The sequence below is a fragment of the Tamandua tetradactyla genome, chromosome 18 (assembly GCF_023851605.1).
Source record: "Tamandua tetradactyla isolate mTamTet1 chromosome 18, mTamTet1.pri, whole genome shotgun sequence".
Lineage (NCBI taxonomy): Eukaryota > Metazoa > Chordata > Mammalia > Pilosa > Myrmecophagidae > Tamandua > Tamandua tetradactyla.
Window position 1 is genome coordinate 2,976,752 of NC_135344.1, and position 19,769 is coordinate 2,996,520.

The 19,769-nt window shown below is 63.3% G+C and overlaps 1 protein-coding gene across 3 annotated transcripts in view; it reads right to left on the reverse strand.

Annotated features, from left to right (window-relative positions):
- NFATC1 (nuclear factor of activated T cells 1) overlaps positions 1-19,769 on the reverse strand; it is a 106,276-nt gene that overhangs the window by 33,295 nt on the left and 53,212 nt on the right. For all 3 annotated transcript variants that reach the window (XM_077135180.1, XM_077135178.1, XM_077135179.1), the window contains exons 7-8: positions 11,178-11,233; positions 8,130-8,262 (exon numbers count right to left, since the gene is read on the reverse strand). In XM_077135180.1, the coding sequence (XP_076991295.1) occupies positions 8,130-8,262; positions 11,178-11,233 (189 nt within the window). The remainder of the gene's footprint in view (positions 1-8,129; positions 8,263-11,177; positions 11,234-19,769) is intronic.

The window sequence follows — 19,769 nt, forward strand, 5'->3', positions numbered from 1 at the left end:
CCCGCCCTTCCAGGGCCACCCCCCGGGCAGCCAGGGCCATGCTCAGAGACCCTCTCTCCTGCTGCACTGATGTCTGGCCACCGGATGCCACGGGAACCCGCAAATGGAGCTCCGGCCATGACGAATGGACTCCCGAAGGTGTGTCCACGGTGGGGTCTCCGGTCCTCAGTGCAGGTGCACGTCCTCACGGCATGTGTGGCTCAGCCTGGACGACTTCCAGGAGCCTCCTTCAGAGCTGGACAAAGGGGGTTTGTTCTGGCCGAGCCCCCAGAAAACATGCGACACCTGCTGCCACTTGAGCTCCAGGGCAAGATGCTCTTTAAACACCGCAGGAGAAAGGTGGCGTCTGGAGGCACCGGACTGCCAGACTTCCAGGGCCCACCCAGTTGCTCTCCATTTCCAGAGCCCGCAGCTCATTTCCGGAAGGGATGTGTGAGCTGGTGACTCCTAACCAAGCCACAGCAAAGGCCGCAATGCAGGAGTTTGGAATTGGAACCTCTTCTGCTCTCCCTTTGTGAGCTCACTCGCTGCTTTCCAATGCAGCACCTCTGAGCTGGACCAGTGTTCACGCTGACCACCCTCCGAGGTTTCCAGGGATCTCAGATCTTCGGGACCTGGCGTGTGAGATCCAGCGCTGCGTGTCCCCCATAGGCCTGAGCAGCTCAGCAACGGCCGTGACCTCTCAGGGCCCCCATGCCCACCCCCGAGGGGTGGTCCTGGGAGGGGCGTTGCACCCCTCGCGGGCAGCAGAGTGAAGACGGAGGAGACTGCATGACGAGATGAGGTCTTCTAAGCACGTCTCAAGACAGACTCAGGATGGGAACCCAGTCAGGGACGAGCAGGGAGAGCCTCATTCTCCACAGGGGTAGCCCGGGGCATGGCCCACAGGAGGGACTGGGGGATAGGGGAGCCAGCTCTGCTGAGCCATCTTCCCAGGGCACTGCTGGGTGGGCATGTGACCAGTACCCCAGGCAGATGGCAGCTATGGACAAACCAGCAATGCCACAGAAACCCACAGCGAGCAGGCCCCACAGCACCCACGCCGTCCTCGGTCAGCAGGCCCCGCAGTGTCCACGCCGCCCTCGGTCAGCAGGCCCCGCAGCGTCCACATCGTCCTGGGTCAGCAGGCCCCGCAGCGTCCACACCGTCCTGGGTCAGCAGGCCCCGCAGCCCCCACATCGTCCTCGGTCAGCAGGCCCTGCAGCGTCTATGCCGCCCTTGGTCAGCAGGCCCCGCAGTGTCCATGCCGCCCTCGGTCAGCAGGCCCCGCAGCGCCCACACTGTCCTGGGTCAGCAGGCCCCGCAGCGCCCACACCGTCCTGGGTCAGCAGGCCCCGCAGCGCCCACACTGCCCTCGGTCAGCAGGCCCCGTAGTGTCCACACCGCCCTCGGTCAGCAGGCCCCGCAGCGCCCACACCACTCTCAGTCAGCAGGCCCCACAGCGCCCACACTGTCCTGGGTCAGCAGGCCCCTGCAGCCCCCACACTGTCCTGGGTCAGCAGGCCCCATAGTGTCCACACCGCCCTCTGCCCCCAGCAGGAAATAGGGCTCGTTCCCCCAGGGCTGTCCTTTCAGGCAGCTGCGGCTATGCTGTGGCTCGGGTCAGAGGGTGCAAAGCGGTGTGGCGAATGAGCAGGACTCGGAGGCCAGGGCCTGTGGGACCCCGGGACACACAGACGGGTTGGCCCCCACGAGCTGGGCACAGCTACGCGACGTGAACTGACCCTCCTTCCTTGCTCTGCACAGCCGTGTGCTCAGGCTTCTCAGGCTGCAGCCGCAGGGCTGACACACAGCCTGCTGCTGGGGTGGCAGGTGGCCCCTGGATGGCTTACGAGTAGCCTTCCTGTCCCTCCCTGGCCGTGAGGCCATCAGCGGGCCCCCTCAGCCTCCCAGCTGCCCACTCGCTGACCAGCTGCACACCAGCTCCCTTGGGCCTCCCCTTGGCAGGAGCTCGCCACGCCTGGGAGGACGGGACTTCCCGTTGCCTCACACTGGTGTGGGCCCCAACTGCAATCCCATAACACGTTCCCCTAGAAATCGATGCCAAATTCACTGTTTCCCTCTGCTTTACCAGACGGCTTCCTGCAGGCAGTATACTGGGCGCTGAGGCCGTCTGAGTGCGTCTCTGTGGGTTAACCTCTAGACGCGAAGAGGTCGGATTCCCCCTTTGACGGGAGCTCTTTCCCTAACACCTGGGGAAAACTCCCACCGCTGAAGCTGAGACCCATTCACGGTCCTCTGAACGGCCAGGTCAGCCAGCGGGACTGGGCAGGAACCTGAGACCTGTGAGACCGCGTTCACAGAGGCAGAGTGCATGGGGATGCCGTGGCCTGGACAGGATCGTGATCTCACATCATGGACAGGGGAGCCCACAGCAAAAGCTACCCCAAGTCACAGGGAAACCACTTCCAAATCTTTCTCCGTCGTGCCCTGGCCAACTCATGGCCTCTGCACCTGGCCTTCCCTGCACAACCTGGACCTGGGAAAGGCGGAAACTGCCCACTGACCTGAGGGGGGTCCTGGGGTGAGGGGACAACTCCTTCCAGAACAGCAGCCAATTCCCTAGGGGCGTGGCAGCCCATCCTCGGTGCCTCCGGCACGCCAGGCTTAAGATGCAGGAAGCCAGAAGTTAAGACAGGAGTTCACTGTTCTATGAACGATGCTAGAAAAGCTAGAAAAGCGAGCGCTGGCAAGAGCCGGGATGCGATGACAACGGCGTTTCTCAGAGCCGTGGGACCTCAGCGGGGATGTGGCCCGAAAGCTGGCAGCCCCGCGCGCCCACTGCTCCTGCCCCCACGTGCTGTCACTCACCACTGCCCACGGCGTCCCAGGAGCAAGTCTGCGGGCTCCAGGGACTTTAGGGGCCACCGGAAGTATCTGGTAAAGGCTGGAGTGACCAGGTGGAGCCCCCGGCTGCCGGGCCCGGGCACACTGCACAGCTTGCGGGCACCGACCACCAGCGTCCCCTGCTTCCCTTGAAGCCAGTCTGGTCCCCACACAGGCCAAGGCCCCGGCTGAAGCCAGGCAGTTAAGGCCAGGTGCGTGGCAGTTCCCCTCGGCTGTGCGCCCACTGACAGGAGAGCCAGGCAGCTGTCCTCGCGACACGCTCCGTCCAGTGGCTGTGAGTGCACCCATGCTGCAGGCACAGCGCTGGGTGAAAGCGCAGGTCCCCCAGCCAAGGTGACGAGACTCACAGCCAGAGGAAAGATGCTGCATCTGCACACGGAAGGGTCGGGAAGGGACTGGCTAAGTCAAAGGTCCGGCTGGAGACCGTGCAGCCCAGAGGCCCCTGGCGGCTTGGGAAGAGACAGCGGCATGGGGACCAGGGGTCCCTCAGAGAAGGTGGGAGAGTGTACCCCACTGTCCTGGGGGCAGGAGATGAGGAGGCCTAGGGAGGGAGACCCCAAAAAGGAGGTATCACGGAGTGCTCCTATCATGCCGAATCACACTTTAAAAACCCCAAAGCTGAAGCTCAATGATTATTCAAAGCTACTATTAACCATTCATGCAATTTTAACACAGAAAAGTACTTTGGATTCAACGCTTCCTGTGATGGGTTTGGGGTAACATAAACCCAGCGACTCTGGAAAAGACAAACCAGGAGTGTCTGAAGGGGCTGCTGGAGCTGAGTGGTACTCTGGGATCCGGGTGGCCAGGGCTGGGTGCCTGCCACGTACATCCCCTCTCAAGCGCCCCCAGCAGCACTAGTGGGACCCCTGGGATGTGTGCAGGTGCTGAGCTGCTCCTGGCAGCTGTCGGGAGCCGGCATCAGGAGTGGCCCTTGCCTGCCCTGGGATCTCTGGGCACCCACTCAGCCTCACCCCAGCAGCACATCCTGCAGCCACGTGGCAGGTTGAGTGGCCGGTGAGGTGGGGGCCCCGCTGGCCGAGGCCGCTCTCCAGCTGTTCCGGAGCCTCGCAGGCTCAGCTTGGCCTGTGCCCTTGGAGGTGCCCACGCTGGCCCTCGCCCACACTGCTCCTGCACAGTGGAGGCTGGTTCCAGTCTCTGCCACTTGAGGGGCCTTTCCAACCTGGGGCCACCATGGGGCCCATCAGGAGCCACAGGGCTGCTTTCCCTCGCACAGGAAGGAGGACAGTGTGGGACAGGTACGGTTCAAGACTCCAGCCTGCAAATGTCTTCACCCCAGAGCCTCAGCCGGACCCCAGCCCGGGGCCTGCATGCTGGTGGCCATCTCTGGGGCAGCCGTTTTCTTGCCTGGTTTTAGTAAAGACGCTGCTGCTCAAGCGAGCCGCTGGACACAGGCACCTTCTTGCAGACTTCTGGTGCAGGCTGGTGAGTAGCCGGGGGTCACGGCATGTGTCCCTGTACATCCAAGGCCCACCTCACGGACAGGTGGGACAGGGGCAGGGCCTCAGAGTCAGGGTGGCCCCCACACTCTGCACCCAGCACCCAGAGGCTGGCCACGGCATGCTAATGAAGTATAGCAGACCTCCCACCTGCCCAGGCCCCTCACCTGCCCAGGTGAGAGCCAGGAGGTGCTGGGAGCTATCAGGAGTTCCAGATGAGGAGGAAGAGCCCAGGTGCAGTCAGAAGCATGCCCAGGTGATCATTTCGGTAAACTGACTAAAAAGAACTCAGATAAAATCAAAGAACCCAAATCTCAAGAATTTCAATAATTTACCACAATTTTTCATTTTAATAAATGCTGACTTGGCATGAAATTCTGTGGTCATAACTTTGTATCCTTTTTCTGAGGCAGCCCCTCCCCCCACTGCCCCAGCTCCGGACCAGGCACCGGACACAAGGAGAGCGTCTCCCCGGTGAGCTCAGGCGCAGGGGCCGACCAGAGAGCACCCCCAAGCCTCCACACAGACACTTCCCACTCGCCTGCCGAGCCACGTCCCTGCACCACCGCCGGCAAAGGCCCAGCGCCTGTCCCGGCACACAGCGCCGGGTTCTCGTATATGCCGGCCTGCGACACAAAAACAGCGGCTGTCAAGAAAACGAGCAGGCATTTCCAACTGAATTGCAGTGCTCTACGGCTTCTCGGGCGCGGGCACCATGCTTTCGATGTGGTCGCTGTGCCAGGGTTCCAGGACAGGGGGCTGGACGCAGTGCCGCTGGCCATGCACGCGCCTTTTGGGAGGTCGCATTCCGGGAACTTTCCCCAATTAATCACCTGGCTGGCCTCCAGCCGGGCGACACTAACCCAGCCCCCTGCAGGCCCTGCTGCGGCACCGTTTGCCAAAGACGGTGGCCCCAGCCGAGCCCAGGCCCCCTGCCCACTGCCCGAGGCGGCACTCCGGCCGAGTGAGCTGAGCCACTCCAGCGGGTGGGGGGCGGAGGCAGCTGGGGAGCTGCTGAGTGGGCTTCTCTGCTGCCAAGTCATCAGAAGATAATTTTAGGCTGAAACGAGAAGTGGGGAGGGCTTGTGACAGAGGCGTGGGCCAGCCCTTCCCCAGCCGCACCTGCACCCTCGCCCCCTCCAAGGCCCGCCGGGGCTTTCGCAGAGGCAGGGTCAGAGGTTCTGGGGAGGGGGTCCCCCTCACAGCTGGGCTCTCAGGCCTCGAGCCCTGGGAAAGTGTCTGATGCAGGACAGGAAGGCAGTTGTGTCATCTTTAGTCACACCTGGTTTTGAAGGAAAATCTAAAAGGACAGTTTACATATTATACATGAAAGCAAGTTTCAGAGAGGGTTTACATGGATTCAGTTTGATTATCTTGTATGCTTTAATGGCACTTTCTATGACCACGTGAAGAATTTGCACAACAAAAATGAGCAAGTTAGGCTCTGCTTTGATCGTCCACAGAAGAGTTTCTGACAGTGAATGAACATGAAACTCATTAACAAAGCAACAGAAACTTAGAGGGAAAACACCAGCAACCTCACAACTACGGTTAAAAAGGAAGACAAGTAAATCCCAGCTCACTGAAGGCAGGTGAATGTTTCCATAATTAAGTGGCGCCTGCCTGTCGGGTCGTTCGAACGCCCAGTGGGTGCTGTGGTCTTGGGTGTGGGGTCTCAGCCCCGGGTCAAGGGGTACCCCTCGCAGGGCCCTCAGCCCAGGACGCACAGGGCTATGAGGCCCTGAACCAGAGACCCAGGACGCGTGTCATCTGTTCGTTCACCTGAAGCTGTCCCAGGGCCTGACCTCGGGAGCGTGGTAGGCCGGGCAGGTGGGCCAGGCAGGTGGGCCTGCATGTACGGGAGGGTCAGGGCAGGGAGGTGGAGGCGGCAGAGGTACCCTACGCCACAGCAGAGCCAGGTCGTAGGGTCCTGGAGGGCTACAGCAGAAGGACCTTGGGCACGGGTGGCGCGGGGAGGAGAGAATGAAGGAAATGCGGCTGGGGAGAGGGGCTGGGGCCAGCAAAGCAGCTTTGGGGCCGCAGGGCGGCTGGGGGAAGCGGCCTGGGGAGGGCCGTGTGGGTGAGTGCAGAGCGGGGCGTGGGGGGCAGGGGCAATTTCAAGGAGTCTGGGAGCTACAATGGGCTGGCTGCAGAGGGAGAGGAAAGGGTGGCACAGGGGTGGCAGGGGGATCACCTGTCAGACCTCCGAGCTCTGCCACAAACCCTGGGGCCTCCCCGCCCACGCCGGCACGGCCCCCCCATGCCATGGCCCCCCCCGCGTCATGGCTCCCCAATGCCACGGCGCCCCCCCACGTCATGGCTCCCCCATGGCACGGCCCCCCCATGTCACGGCTCTCCCATGCCAGGGCCCCCGTCACCGCCGCCCCTGTCACCGCCACCTGCATTACATAATTTGCAGCGGGAATCATAAAATACCAAGTAAATGAGGAAAAAAACCAAGGTCAGTGCTACTTTCTAAACTGCTTTAAAAAGCAATGTTTCTTCATAAGGTCTAAGTTTCCTTTAAAACATTCCATTTTTGGTCAACCATGCTTGAAGTTTAATTAGAACACAATCATTACCTTTTCCAAAACAAATGACTAGATATTTTCTTTCAGAAGACGGATTGTGTCTCAGTCCAGGGATGGACGTGTGAGGCCCAGCCGTGCGGTCCCATGAATCCGAAAGCTACAGGGGTGCAGGGCAGGCCCCCAGCTCGGCCACCTGGGCGCACGGCCAGTGGGTCTGCTCCATGGCCACTCCCTAGACACAGACTTCCACCGCAAGACCTCATGATTCTCGTCTGAAAAGGCACTGCTGGTGTCTGCCTGGTGAAACAGTCAGCCAGCTCCTTAACCAGCATGGCTGCTCCAGGGCTCGCGCCACGCCTGGCGCGTCGTGTGTGCTTTTACACTTAGAGGAAATGGAAGCCTTCAAAGGAATCTTGATTTTACCAAGACCGCGAGCCTGGTGTTGCACTTCCTTCTTGCTGCGCGCTTTCCCTTGCTTGTGTTACTGAACAGGAGTCACCTATGCTTTCAGAACAAAGACACGGGCCGAGAGGCTGCTGGCGTGGGGGTGCTCACAGCGGCGACAGGCTGGGCGCGCCCGAGCCCCGCCCTGGGCCCTGTGGCCACCCGCTGTGGGCACCGTCCTCCCTCGTTTAGGGAGGAAGAAGCAAAGGGAGCTCCGTGGCACTTTCTTTTGGAAAACACCCTCCAAACCTACCAAGGTAAGCGATTCCTCAAGGGCACTACGAGCCACAGCAGGGAGCACAAGTGGGTTCTGGGACGGGCTTCCAGTGGCAAGAGCAAGGGGCTGCCGAGCCCAGCGGTGGCAGACAGCGCCCGAGGAACAAAGGTGAGGGGGCCGGCAGCGCGGGCACAGACCCCAGCACAGTGCGTTAATGACCACGTCAGGCTCAGCAGCACGAGTTTATTTCTAAAGGTACCGGCAAAATAATTATACCCATTTGCTTTTCCAACTTCAACATCTGTAGAATTTAACCCACACTGGTCATGCTGCTTTGGATGCTGCACACAGAAGAGCGAACGTCCCCCTGGCTGCTACGTTCTTGTGCACAACAAGCAAAATGATCAGTAATTTTCCCAATATGTAGCCCCCTCCCCAGTAATAACAGAAAACGCATCCAAGGCTTTGCCTGCTTTGTTCTGTTTTTGAGGAATTTGATACGGTCTTGCCACAGTTTGAATGTACAATCGCACTGTTTCACTTTACGGCAAGGCTATCTTCTTCTGTGTGCTTAGAAAAAGCACCCCAGGTTTTCACTGGCAGTGCCCAAGGATAGGAGAGCATGGTTACCATTGGCAGGCAGGTAGGTGAAGGGCTGGCACTGGCTGCGCTTCCTCTTTCCGTTGCAGACGTAGAAGCTGACCTGCACGGGGCTGGCTATCCTCTGGCTGTGGAACGGCGGGACCTCCACCACCAAGGAGCTCTGCGGAGAGAAGGAAGACGGGCAGGGGAGGCGAGGCGGGCACCAGACACCTGAGCCCCGGCGTCCCTCCTGGGTGCCGGCTGCGCGGCCCACGGTCCCTTCCGTGGGCAGCTGGCCCTAGAGGACCCTGCAATTTAGGAGACGCGGCCAGGCAGGGATCCCAAACTGTGGCTGCCTGATGTGATGTCCGCATGTGGAGGTGGGCTTTTCACACAGGTGTGCAACATGGGACAGCTCACAGAAGGGGAGAGAGGGCCAGGCAGACCCCAGGGGGCTGGTGTGAGGGGCAGAGGGGAGCCCAGGGTGCTGCCAGGAGCCCCCTTCACCGCGGGGGCAGCTCAGCTCAGACAGACCCTGAAACCAACTTCTGACAGTCGAACTATGGGGGCTGAGGCCACACGATCATCACCTGGGCAGTGCCAGGTCTCCACAGGACCTAAAACATGTTTATCTACCCTAAAACTAAAGGACCAGTAACCTCTGAAGAACTGAAAAACAAAACTGGCATTCTTTGCTGACCTGTTTCCATCAAGTACCTGTTCAGGTAACTGACAGTGGAGACACAGGAAGAGGTAGAGACCTGTGCGCAGGTGGGGGAGGGGTCTCCCCTCATTTCACCTGAGGCCGCCCGTGCTCCCCACCTCCCATCACTCTCACAGGCCTGCCTGACCAGGTCTCTGGGGAGAGATACTACAAAAACAGCCAAAACGTGTAAGGCACCAACTACAAATTCACACAAACCGAACAGCAGGATGGGGACTGTGCACGCTGAGCAGAGCTGGGGGCCGAGGTGACCAGCCAAGAAGGGGTGGCGCAGTGAGCTCAAGGGCCGAGGCTGCCCTTCCCAGTATCTTTAAGTGAAAACCAGTCATGCCGTCACCACGTCCAGCTCCTTTGAGCACAGCAAAAACCAGGTTGTGGTCGCAGGGCAGCGTGGGGTGAGGACACTGCGCCTGCGCTCGACGTGCCAGGGGCTGAACGCAGGATGAGACATGACGAGGGAAGCGAAGAGGGAGGGAGGGAGGGAGGGGAGAATCTGCGTGGCGGCAGGTGGGTAGGGCTGGCCCTGCGCGGTGCTGGAAGAGCCCCGAGCCGTGCCGTCCCGGGGCTGGAGAAGGAAGCCCCGTTCCTCAGGGGGGCTCTGGGGTTCCCTGACACAGGGCAGGCCAGTGCCCAGAGGCCTCGGGAGGCAGACCGGAAGGCGGGGAAGCAGAGTAGGGAAAAGCGGCATGGAAGCGAAGCTGGAAGTGAGGCGCGGCCGTGGCAGGGGACCAGGTCTGTAACTCTAGGAGCAGGACGGCCTGTCTGCGTGAGCACAAGCTGTGGGGTAGCGGCTCCACTAACCCACAAGCCCACCATCCAGGGGCCCTGCAGGGGCAGCGCCCACAGGAAAGGAGGACAAAGAAAGCAGAGGAGGGAGTGAGGTACAGGAAAAGCTCTATCACTCCAGGAAAGAGCAGGGTTCTGACAGCACCTACCCCATGCGCGAGAGGAGGGAAGGGAAACCCGCTGCGGGGCTGGGGGCTGTGGGGGGGCTGTAGGGCAGGAGCGGGCCAAGGCACACGGGGCTCAGGGAAACACGCGGCCACCTGTTCTGACCACTAGGCTTTACCAGCACGTCTGTGGGCCTTTGGGACTAGGACGCCTGTTCCCAGGAACCCCCGATTCCCCTCAGATGGGCAGAGAGAACCCCTGGTCCCTGCCAGCCTGAAATGGGGTTCCCAAGGAGGGGGGCCGGGGACAATCGCTCACAAAGGCTTCTGGTAAATGGGTCAGTGCCTGCAAAAGGAGACTCAGTCAGGGCACAGACGCTCCTTGGGGACAGCACGCCTGACTGCAGAGAGAAGCAGGGACTGGTCCTGTTGCCAACGGGCAGGAAGCTGGCCTCCGTGGGGCTCTGAGGCCCTGCCTGGAGCCACAGGGAGGAGGGCATCTGATGGCCGGAGGGAATGTCAAGGAAACAGCGAGGGCCTGGACTCTGCTTCCAAATCAGGTGCCTGTGCGCTCACAGAGACTGGGTGAGTGAGGAAGAGCTCGCCGCGCCCCACAGGCCCAGGGGCAGACCGTCAAGCCCCCCAGTGCTCAGGGGAGAGCCAGAGAGCTCAGGAGAACCTTGGACACTGTCGGGACCTGCCCGCTGGCCAGGGTGAGTTTAGGGAGCTAAGATTCCCACTGCCTTTCTGGGACCGAGCAGGGAAAACAGACCTTTCCAAAACCCACCAAGAAAAGCAACAGTCATTGTTCCTTGGGCTGTGAGCGAGCGTCCCTGGAAAGATCTGAGAGGTGAGGCGGGGCCCAGGAGCACAAGTAGGGCCGAAAGGAAGCTGAGACACGGCACAGAGTCGGGGGCCTACTGAGGACGCGCTGCTCTCCGCTGAGCTGGACAGGCAGACCAGGGCCATCGAGCCAGACCTGACCGGGCCGCCGGGCCGCGTGCAAAGCAGGCACCCACTGAGCGATGGCATACACGCCACCGGGTGAGGGGAGAAGGTGCCACAGGGAGCCAGCGGAACCCTGCCCTGAATGGCACGTCGGGGCCTTGCCCCGACAGGGAAAGCCCAGGACAGCGGGGGGCGCGGGGACCCTGCTCCTGCCAGGGTCTCTGGAGTCAAGTCTGTGACGACGATGCAAGAGGAAGGCACGGCGGCTCTCGTGGCCGAGCAGGTGGAGGTGTCCAGCAGAGGCCTGTGTGGCACACGGCGCCCAGGAGGGGAGAGGCCTGGGCCCTGCTTCCCACAGCTCCCGGATGCTGGTTCCAGGAGTGCGCTATTCGCACTTTGGCCGCGGGTGCTGCTGTCAGTGTTGTTAGTGACTGACTGCAGCCGAAACCGCGGCCCTGCCCAGGCATCTGTGACTCAGGCTCCAGAGCCCCAGGCCGTACCGAGCGCCTCCCAGCAGGCCCAGCAGACACTTACTGGCTTGCACAGGTCTCTGTCCGTTTTCGCCTCCATTTCCCAGACATGGTGACCATCTAGAAGAAAGGGGAACAGGAGGCTGTTGGTGCGTGTGGCTGGCCAGCCCTCTGGCGCTTCGGAGAACAAGGAGTCCTCCCGTTACGAGCAGCAAACCCTGCCCTCGGGCTTGTGCAGGGCAGCGTCTCCCTGGGTGCTGAGGCCAGGGCGTCCAGCGAGGGGGTGATGCTAGCCGGCCAGCCCAAGGAAGCGAGCCCTGGCCGCAGCTGTCCTGCAGGAAGGAGCCGCCGCCCACCCCCGGGCACCCTGCCCCACGTCCTCTCCACCTCAGTGCCTCTTTAAGGGCAGACTGTAAGGGAAGCCTCGGGTCCTCGAGGACAGAGCACCCGGCAGGGCCCTGGCTCCCCTGCTCTGCCTACCAGACGGACAGCAGGAAGGCCGGCACCTCGCAGGTCTCGGGAAACGAGCACGTGGGGTTTCCTGGACACAGGAGGGCCTTGGGCACGGGGCCGGGCCGCTGCGCTCGAGAGGGCCCCGTGTGCTGAGCACGCTGCTTGGAGCTCCTTCCCGCCACAGCAGGACACACACATGCAAACCACAGGTATTTTTCACCTCACCCCAGCAGCATTTGCGTGTTCTAAATAAAGGCTCTGGGAAGGTTTGTGTGAAACGAGATACTTCCTGCACTGTCCTCCCAGCAGCTGCTCCATGCTGTGGCCTGTGCGCGCTCAGAAGCGCCTCCACACACCCACGACTTGGGGCCCAGTCGCGGGACAGACGCTGATGACGCAGGGGCCTCTCCCCTGCCCAGCGTCCCCTGCCCTGGGCGAACTCAACTCCTGAGCGAAAATGCACAGGTGGGCAGACTTGGCCTCTGCACCAGCTCTGCTCTTGGCAGAGAAAACCAATGCCTGCCGGGAGCCATAAACACATGTGCAGAGCCTTTTGTGTCCCAGCGGCCGCCAGGCGGGGTGGGGTTCTGGGCCGCATGGCCACGCAGGCGGCGGGGGCCTTGAGGGCGAGCCCAGGGTGCATCCAGCCTCCGCCAGTGAGTGGCTCAGCCCTGTTCTTGCTCTGCCTGCGGGCGCCAGGCCACGGTGCTCTGGGGTCCGGGAGCGCCACCCCCAGCCCCCCAGCCCTCCTGACGTTCCCGGGGGCCAACCCCCCTGGCCCGGGCTAATGGGGCCGTCTCCTGGGCCCCCTCTGGGAAGCCACCTGCGCCCCTTCCCGCCTCAGGGCTTCTATGCTGCGGTGGACACGGCTTGAGGTTCACAAGGAAACTGTCCTTGCTGCTGGCAGGGCAGGCGCCGGCCCCAGAGCTGGCGACATGTCAGCCGCGAAACCAGGGGAGCGTGTGGGCGCTGGGCACCGAGGCCACCTCAGAGTTCGTCTGCCCGCGTGGAGAGCCCCCGCACACCAGCCTCACGTGGGAGCCAAAGCAGCGCCCCCAACCCGCGCGCAGGCCTGGCCTGTCACCGAGGTTAAGCGGCAGGGCGGACGGGTCTACAGGGAGGAGCGCTTCACTCCACACCCCTGGGGCGCCCTGCGGCTGTGGAGCCTGTCCCATCTCCAGGCACCTGCACAGCGTGGTGACGGGCTGCATCGTCCACGCGTGCCCAGCCTGGGGACACCGCCCGTCCACCTCCCGCCCCGCAGCATGCCCTCAGCCCCCAGGTGCCTCCAGGCCCGGGCCTGCCTGCAGCGGGCGAGGGGTGGGGGGTGCAGGCCCGGCCCGCGGGATGTACCCCCACCGCAGGGGCGGGCACCCTCCTCTCAGAGGCCGTGGCTCAGAAGCGAGACCTCGTCTCTCATAGGCAAGCGCACGTCTCCGGGCACAAACGTCCCTGCGGTTGCATCAAAGAGCCAAGGGCTCGGGCACATCCCAGAGCCACCCAGATGGCCACTGCTGACCACCCGCTGCCCCCCACCACCGGGGCTGAGCTGGTGCTGCCCGGGATGGGAACGGCTGAGCCTGAACGGGCATTTGTGCTGCATGCTAACTGGGCGCTCCCTGAATGTCTCCCCAGGAAACAGCACGAGGTCAGGAACAAAAATATTCCAAATCATTAGGGAATTCCCTGCACGGCGAGTCACGGAAAAGACTCCCCACACCCAGCCTGAAGGCGGGAGGCCCAGCCCTGCGCGGCGTGAGGAGCAGGTGTGGCCGGCGGCACCCAGGGTGCGGAGCGGCCCCTGGGCAGACACCCACCGTGCACAAGGCTGCGCACCCAGCGAGGGGCAGCAGCTCCCAGCACCATGCCTGCGGGATGGGCTTCTTCCCGTGCAAGGCCTGCATGGCAACGGCGCGGCCTGGGCCCCAGATGCATCCTGACCAGAGCTGCCAGCAGGGCCCACGGAGAGCACACCGGTCAGGGCCCATGGACAGCACACCGGTCAGGGCCCAGGAACAGCACACAGATCAGGGCCCCGTGGACAGCACACCAGTCAGGGCCCACGGAGAGCACACTGGTCAGGGCCCATGGACAGCACACCGGTCAGGGCCCACGGAGAGCACACCGGTCAGGGCCCATGGACAGCACACCGGTCAGGGCCCACGGAGAGCACACCGGTCAGGGCCCATGGACAGCACACGGGTCAGGGCCCAGGAACAGCACACCAGTCAGGGCCCATGGACAGCACACCAGTCAGGGCCCATGGACAGCACACAGACCAGGGCCCCGTGGACAGCACACAGACCAGGGCCCCGTGGACAGCACACCAGTCAGGGCCCAGGGACAGCACACCGGTCAGGGCCCATGGACAGCACACAGGTCAGGGCCCCGTAGATAGCACACCGGTCAGGGCCCATGGACAGCACACAGATCAGGGCCCCGTGGACAGCACACCGGTCAGGGCCCACGGACAGCACACCGGTCAGGGCCCATGGACAGCACACCGGTCAGGGCCCATGGACAGCACACAGATCAGGGCCCCGTGGACAGCACACCGGTCAGGGCCCACGGACAGCACACCGGTCAGGGCCCATGGACAGCACACAGATCAGGGCCCCGTGGACAGCACACCAGTCAGGGCCCACGGACAGCACACCGGTCAGGGCCCAGGAACAGCACACCGGTCAGGGCCCATGGACAGCACACTGGTCAGGGCCCATGGACAGCACACAGACCAGGGCCCCGTGGACAGCACACAGATCAGGGCCCCGTAGATAGCACACCGGTCAGGGCCCAGGAACAGCACACAGACCAGGGCCCCGTGGACAGCACACAGGTCAGGGCCCCGTGGACAGCACACCAGTCAGGGCCCACGGACAGCACACCGGTCAGGGCCCAGGAACAGCACACCGGTCAGGGCCCATGGACAGCACACCGGTCAGGGCCCATGGACAGCACACAGACCAGGGCCCCGTGGACAGCACACCAGTCAGGGCCCACGGACAGCACACCGGTCAGGGCCCAGGAACAGCACACAGACCAGGGCCCCGTGGACAGCACACCGGTCAGGGCCCATGGACAGCACACCGGTCAGGGCCCATGGACAGCACACAGACCAGGGCCCCGTGGACAGCACACCGGTCAGGGCCCATGGACAGCACACCGGTCAGGGCCCATGGACAGCACACAGACCAGGGCCCCGTGGACAGCACACCAGTCAGGGCCCACGGACAGCACACCGGTCAGGGCCCAGGAACAGCACACCGGTCAGGGCCCATGGACAGCACACTGGTCAGGGCCCATGGACAGCACACAGACCAGGGCCCCGTGGACAGCACACAGATCAGGGCCCCGTAGATAGCACACCGGTCAGGGCCCAGGAACAGCACACAGACCAGGGCCCCGTGGACAGCACACAGGTCAGGGCCCCGTGGACAGCACACCAGTCAGGGCCCACGGACAGCACACCGGTCAGGGCCCAGGAACAGCACACCGGTCAGGGCCCATGGACAGCACACAGACCAGGGCCCCGTGGACAGCACACCGGTCAGGGCCCATGGACAGCACACCGGTCAGGGCCCATGGATAGCACACAGACCAGGGCCCCGTGGACAGCACACAGACCAGGGCCCCGTGGACAGCACACAGACCAGGGCCCTGTGGACAGCACACCGGTCAGGGCCCATGGACAGCACACCGGTCAGGGCCCTGTGGACAGCACACAGACCAGGGCCCATGGACAGCACACAGACCAGGGCCCTGTGGACAGCACACAGACCAGGGCCCATGGACAGCACACAGACCAGGGCCCTGTGGACAGCACACCGGTCAGGGCCCATGGACAGCACACTGGTCAGGGCCCATGGACAGCACACAGACCAGGGCCCCGTGGACAGCACACAGATCAGGGCCCCGTAGATAGCACACCGGTCAGGGCCCAGGAACAGCACACAGGTCAGGGCCCCGTGGACAGCACACAGGTCAGGGCCCAGGAACAGCACACAGGTCAGGGCCCCGTGGACAGCACACAAGTCAGGGCCCAGGGACAGCACACAGGTCAGGGCCCAGGGACAGCACACAGGTCAGGGCCCCGTGGACAGCACACAGATCATGGCCCAGGGACAGCACACCGGTCAGGACCCATGGACAGCACACCAGTCAGGGCCCATGGACAGCACACAGATCAGGGCCCATGGATAGCACACAGGTCAGGGCCCTGCACACGTCTACCCTGAACACCCCCCCCCCGTCTTCCCCAGGCCTCGCTGCCCCCTGCTCCACCAGACCCCTCTGCTCCCCCACCCATCACCTGGGAGGCGGGCAGCCAATGGCTGTATAGCTCCTTCCTCTTGGCTCTATTTGGCAACATGGAGCCAGTACCCACTGTGTGCCTGGCCCACTGTGTGCTGGGCTCGCAGGAAGTTGCAGGGAACAGGCAGGCCCTTACCTCGCCTTGCCACGCTCGCCCACTGCCAGGAAGGCAGATGCTGGGCATGCAAACAGGCCACTGCTCCCTGAGGATGGCGGCAGGGGCCTGCCACAGCCTGGAGAGTGAGGGATGCAGCCCTGAGGACACGGACACACAGAGAGGCCACATGACTGGCCGTGAGTGCCCGGGGCAGGAGTGCCAAGTGGCACCTCTGTGAGCACTCCCGAGCCTTGGCTTCTCAGCTGCCTTCTTATCTTCCTTTCTGGACAAACAGACAGGCTGCTCTCCCGGCCAGCTCTGCCCCCCCGAGCCCCAGGCTCCATAATGACAAAGGACGTGTCCAGCAGACAGGACAACAGTCTGGCTACACCTCAGAGAGTTAACAGAGCTGTGTGGGACCCAGCAATTTCACTCCCAGCCATCCACCCAGGAGAGACAAAAACACATGTCCACACGTCCACACAGCTACGCACACACCAGCATCTACAGAGGTATCCACAGTCACCAAAGGGGGAAGGAACCCATGTGCCAGGACAGGCGCACGCATGTGGGCTCTCACCCACCTGCGTGGGACTCGGCCCACCCGAGGAGCAGGAAAGGACAGTGGTGGGCACGCATGCTGCTGACGCTGGGGCTGGGGTGGGGGCTGGGGCCCCGGGGTCTGAAGGAGGAAAGGGGGGTTCAGTTTGGGGTTCGGGAGTCCTGGGGGACTGAGAGGAACAAGTGTGAAAAGCTCCTCCACGTAGAACAAACGCACAGAAACACGACAAGGGGTGGAACTCGGGGGAAACGCTGCAGCTGTGGCGCACAGCCGACACCATAATGTTTCTCCATCTACAGTAATCAGCGAGGCGCCACTGCTGGGGTGGAGGTGGGGAGGGACTCAGGGCGCTTCAGGTTTGCTCTCTCAGTTTTGGAGTGATGAATGCACAGTCACAGGAAGAGACTGTGAGCTGCTGAGTGCACGCTGTGGGTGGGCCGCATGGTGTGTGAAGATCTCAATAAAACTGCACCACAACAAACAAAGAAGGAATGAGTTCCGCTGCAGGTACAACCGGGGTGAAATCAGGGCCTGCACGGGGCAGCGGGCAGGTGACCAGGCTCAACCGCCCTGCAGACCCCACCCCCACCTGGTACCACACAGACCTGGGCCCCAAAGACTCCGGGGGCCTCTCGGGGTGCCTGGAGCTGCAGGAGGGGATTCCCCATGGGCTGGAGACCTTCCCGAGTCCAGGTGGGGTCCTCCCAGAACTGTGGGGGCTGACTGGGGAGCCGCTGGCCTGAGCTGGCTGGAGGTGACAGGGACCAGGGACGGGGCCCAGAGAGGAGGGGCGCTGGTCATCAGAGGACTTAACCCTTCCCTGGCCACAATCCCCCAGGAGGGTAACCTGGCCCAGCACACGGCATGACAAGAGGCCCCGTGGCCTCTCCTGCTGTGGCCTCTGCAGGCACCAGCCCTCCTACCTCCAGGCAGGTCACAGCCCCCTGGCCTCCCCGTCCCGGGCAGGTCACAGCCCCCTGGCCTCCCCCTCCCCCTCCAGGGCAGGTCACAGCACCCCCTGGCCACTGCCTGAGGCTCTCCGCCCACACCGCATCGGGGCACTGACATCCCAGGTCAACCTGTGCTCCTGCCAAGAGACCCCAGTCCCCCCGTGGGGGCCTTGCCCAGCCTGGGGGGGTCCCACGGGCTGAAGCACAGCATGGCAGAGCCTGTGATGGGGGTCCTCTGCAGACGCTGGCGCTGCAGAGTTGACCCCTCACCGCCACTTGGCGCAGGGAAGGGGGGTCGCACATGTTCAACCCCACTGCCCCTGCCAGCACCTGTCCAACTCAACAGGGGTCAGTAGCCTGCGGGTCTCCTGGCAGTGGGAAACACCAGCATTTTCTTTTGTGGTTACCTCCCCATAAGACTACTCAGACTATTGGTTAGGTGAGTCCCAAGCCCTGTGCCCCGCTGGGAAGGCCATTTGGCCAGGGAAGGGGAGATTCCCAGCGGCACTGGACGTGTGAGGGACAGCTTGCCTCGTCGCAGCTGGAAGCCTGGAAGATCCGGGCTGTGGTGTGGCCTCAGCATGTGGTGTGGACGCGTGGCTGCTAACTGGACGCATCTGCGTAACTGAGAACCTGCCTGGAACCACTCGGTCCATAACTCAAAATCATCAAGTAGACGATCGTGGGACCCTTGGCGGGAGGGGCGGTCCAGGGCGGAGAAGTGACCCAGGGGAGGGGGAGGGGCAGGGCGGAGGGGAGACCCCGGCAGCTGCGCGCACGCGCTGCCGCGAGGAGGGGCCAGCAAACGGTGCACACAGAGGGCCCAGCACCGGCGCCCCCTCGGGACAGGCGTCACCACACTCCCACCATGCGGCCACTCCCAACGGCCCTGGAGCCCTCGCCTCGCTGTCCCAGGCCTGCAACCCCATGCCCCGTGGGGCTCTGCATGAGTCCACCTGGGGCCCAGGGGGTGGACGGCCACTCTGGCACCCAACCCTTCCCCAGACGCAGCAGGAGCAATGCAGCATGGGGGCGTCCCCTGGCGAGTGGGCCCTCCTTGTGCCACTGCCAATGCGATGGGTGGCCCAATTGAGGCGCCTCTGGGTGTCCCAACATTCCCGCACTACCCTCCCCACAGCTGGGAGCCCTGCCAGCCCGGTGCAGCCGCGGGGTGACCCTGCCAGGACAGCCCGGGAGCGCCCCACCCAGCCACCTTGGGGGTCCGCTGAGCGGCTTCAGAAACCAGGACGGGCCTCATCTGTGTCCGAAGCCCACCCACGCAGCCGACCCACCAGGGAGCACAGGAGCCTCCGCCAGGCTGGTATGACTCGCACTCATGGCCATGTCCTCCACCCTTCTTCGCGGCTAGGCGGAAGGCCCTCAGCCCTTCCCCTGGGCCTCCCAGGGACCCCGGAGGACAGCGGGCACCTTGAAGACACCCTGAGCAGCCCAGTTCCAGCTGTGCCAGTTGCACCTGCACTGAGGGGAAGCCGGTGCCTGGGTCTCCATGGCCAGCCTGTCCAGAGTGGTCACTTGGCAGGGACTCTTGTCTTGTGGGGGAGGCCGTGAGGCAGCCCCGAACCCCACAAGGGTCCTGTCTCCGCACATGCGCTCAGGACTCCGGCAGCAGCTCCATGGGCGGCCGGGCAGCAACCCCCAAGCATGGCACCACTTCTACTCGCCACACGCTTGGCAGGGCAGGTGCCATCCCTCTGGACGCAACACCAGCTGCAACCAGCCCCCAACGGGCAGGGGTCCCCCTCCCAAAGGCTCTGAGTCCCCGAGGGGCTCGAGCCTCCTGACATGAGCCCACAGGCAGCCGAGCTGGTGCCTGCGGGAAAGGGCCCCCAGGTCAAGCCCCGAGCGGGGTCCACAGTGGGCAGGGCAGCCCGTCAGCCCCAGCGAGCACGGGTGGGATGGCCAGCAGGGTCCCCTGGAGAAGCCCATGTCACCAGGCTCATCTCAGCTGGGCCGAGGAAGACAACTTAAACCCAAGCACGTAAACCTGCCAGGGGCCCGGAGGGTCTGGTTTGGGGGTTTCTCAGTGGGCAGCCAGGCCTGGGAGACAGGCTCACACCTGTGACACTTCCAAAACAGGTGTGTGTCAAGAAAGTACACACAATCCAATTTAAAGACAAACACACAGTGCTGGATGCCGTCTGCCTACTGTGCGCTCATGACGTGGCCTGCTCACCACCACTCATGCACTCATTGCTTCCCAACACCGTGCGCTCAGTGCCCCGAGGACGAGAGGACAACACAGCACCTGCAGCCCTGGCCAGC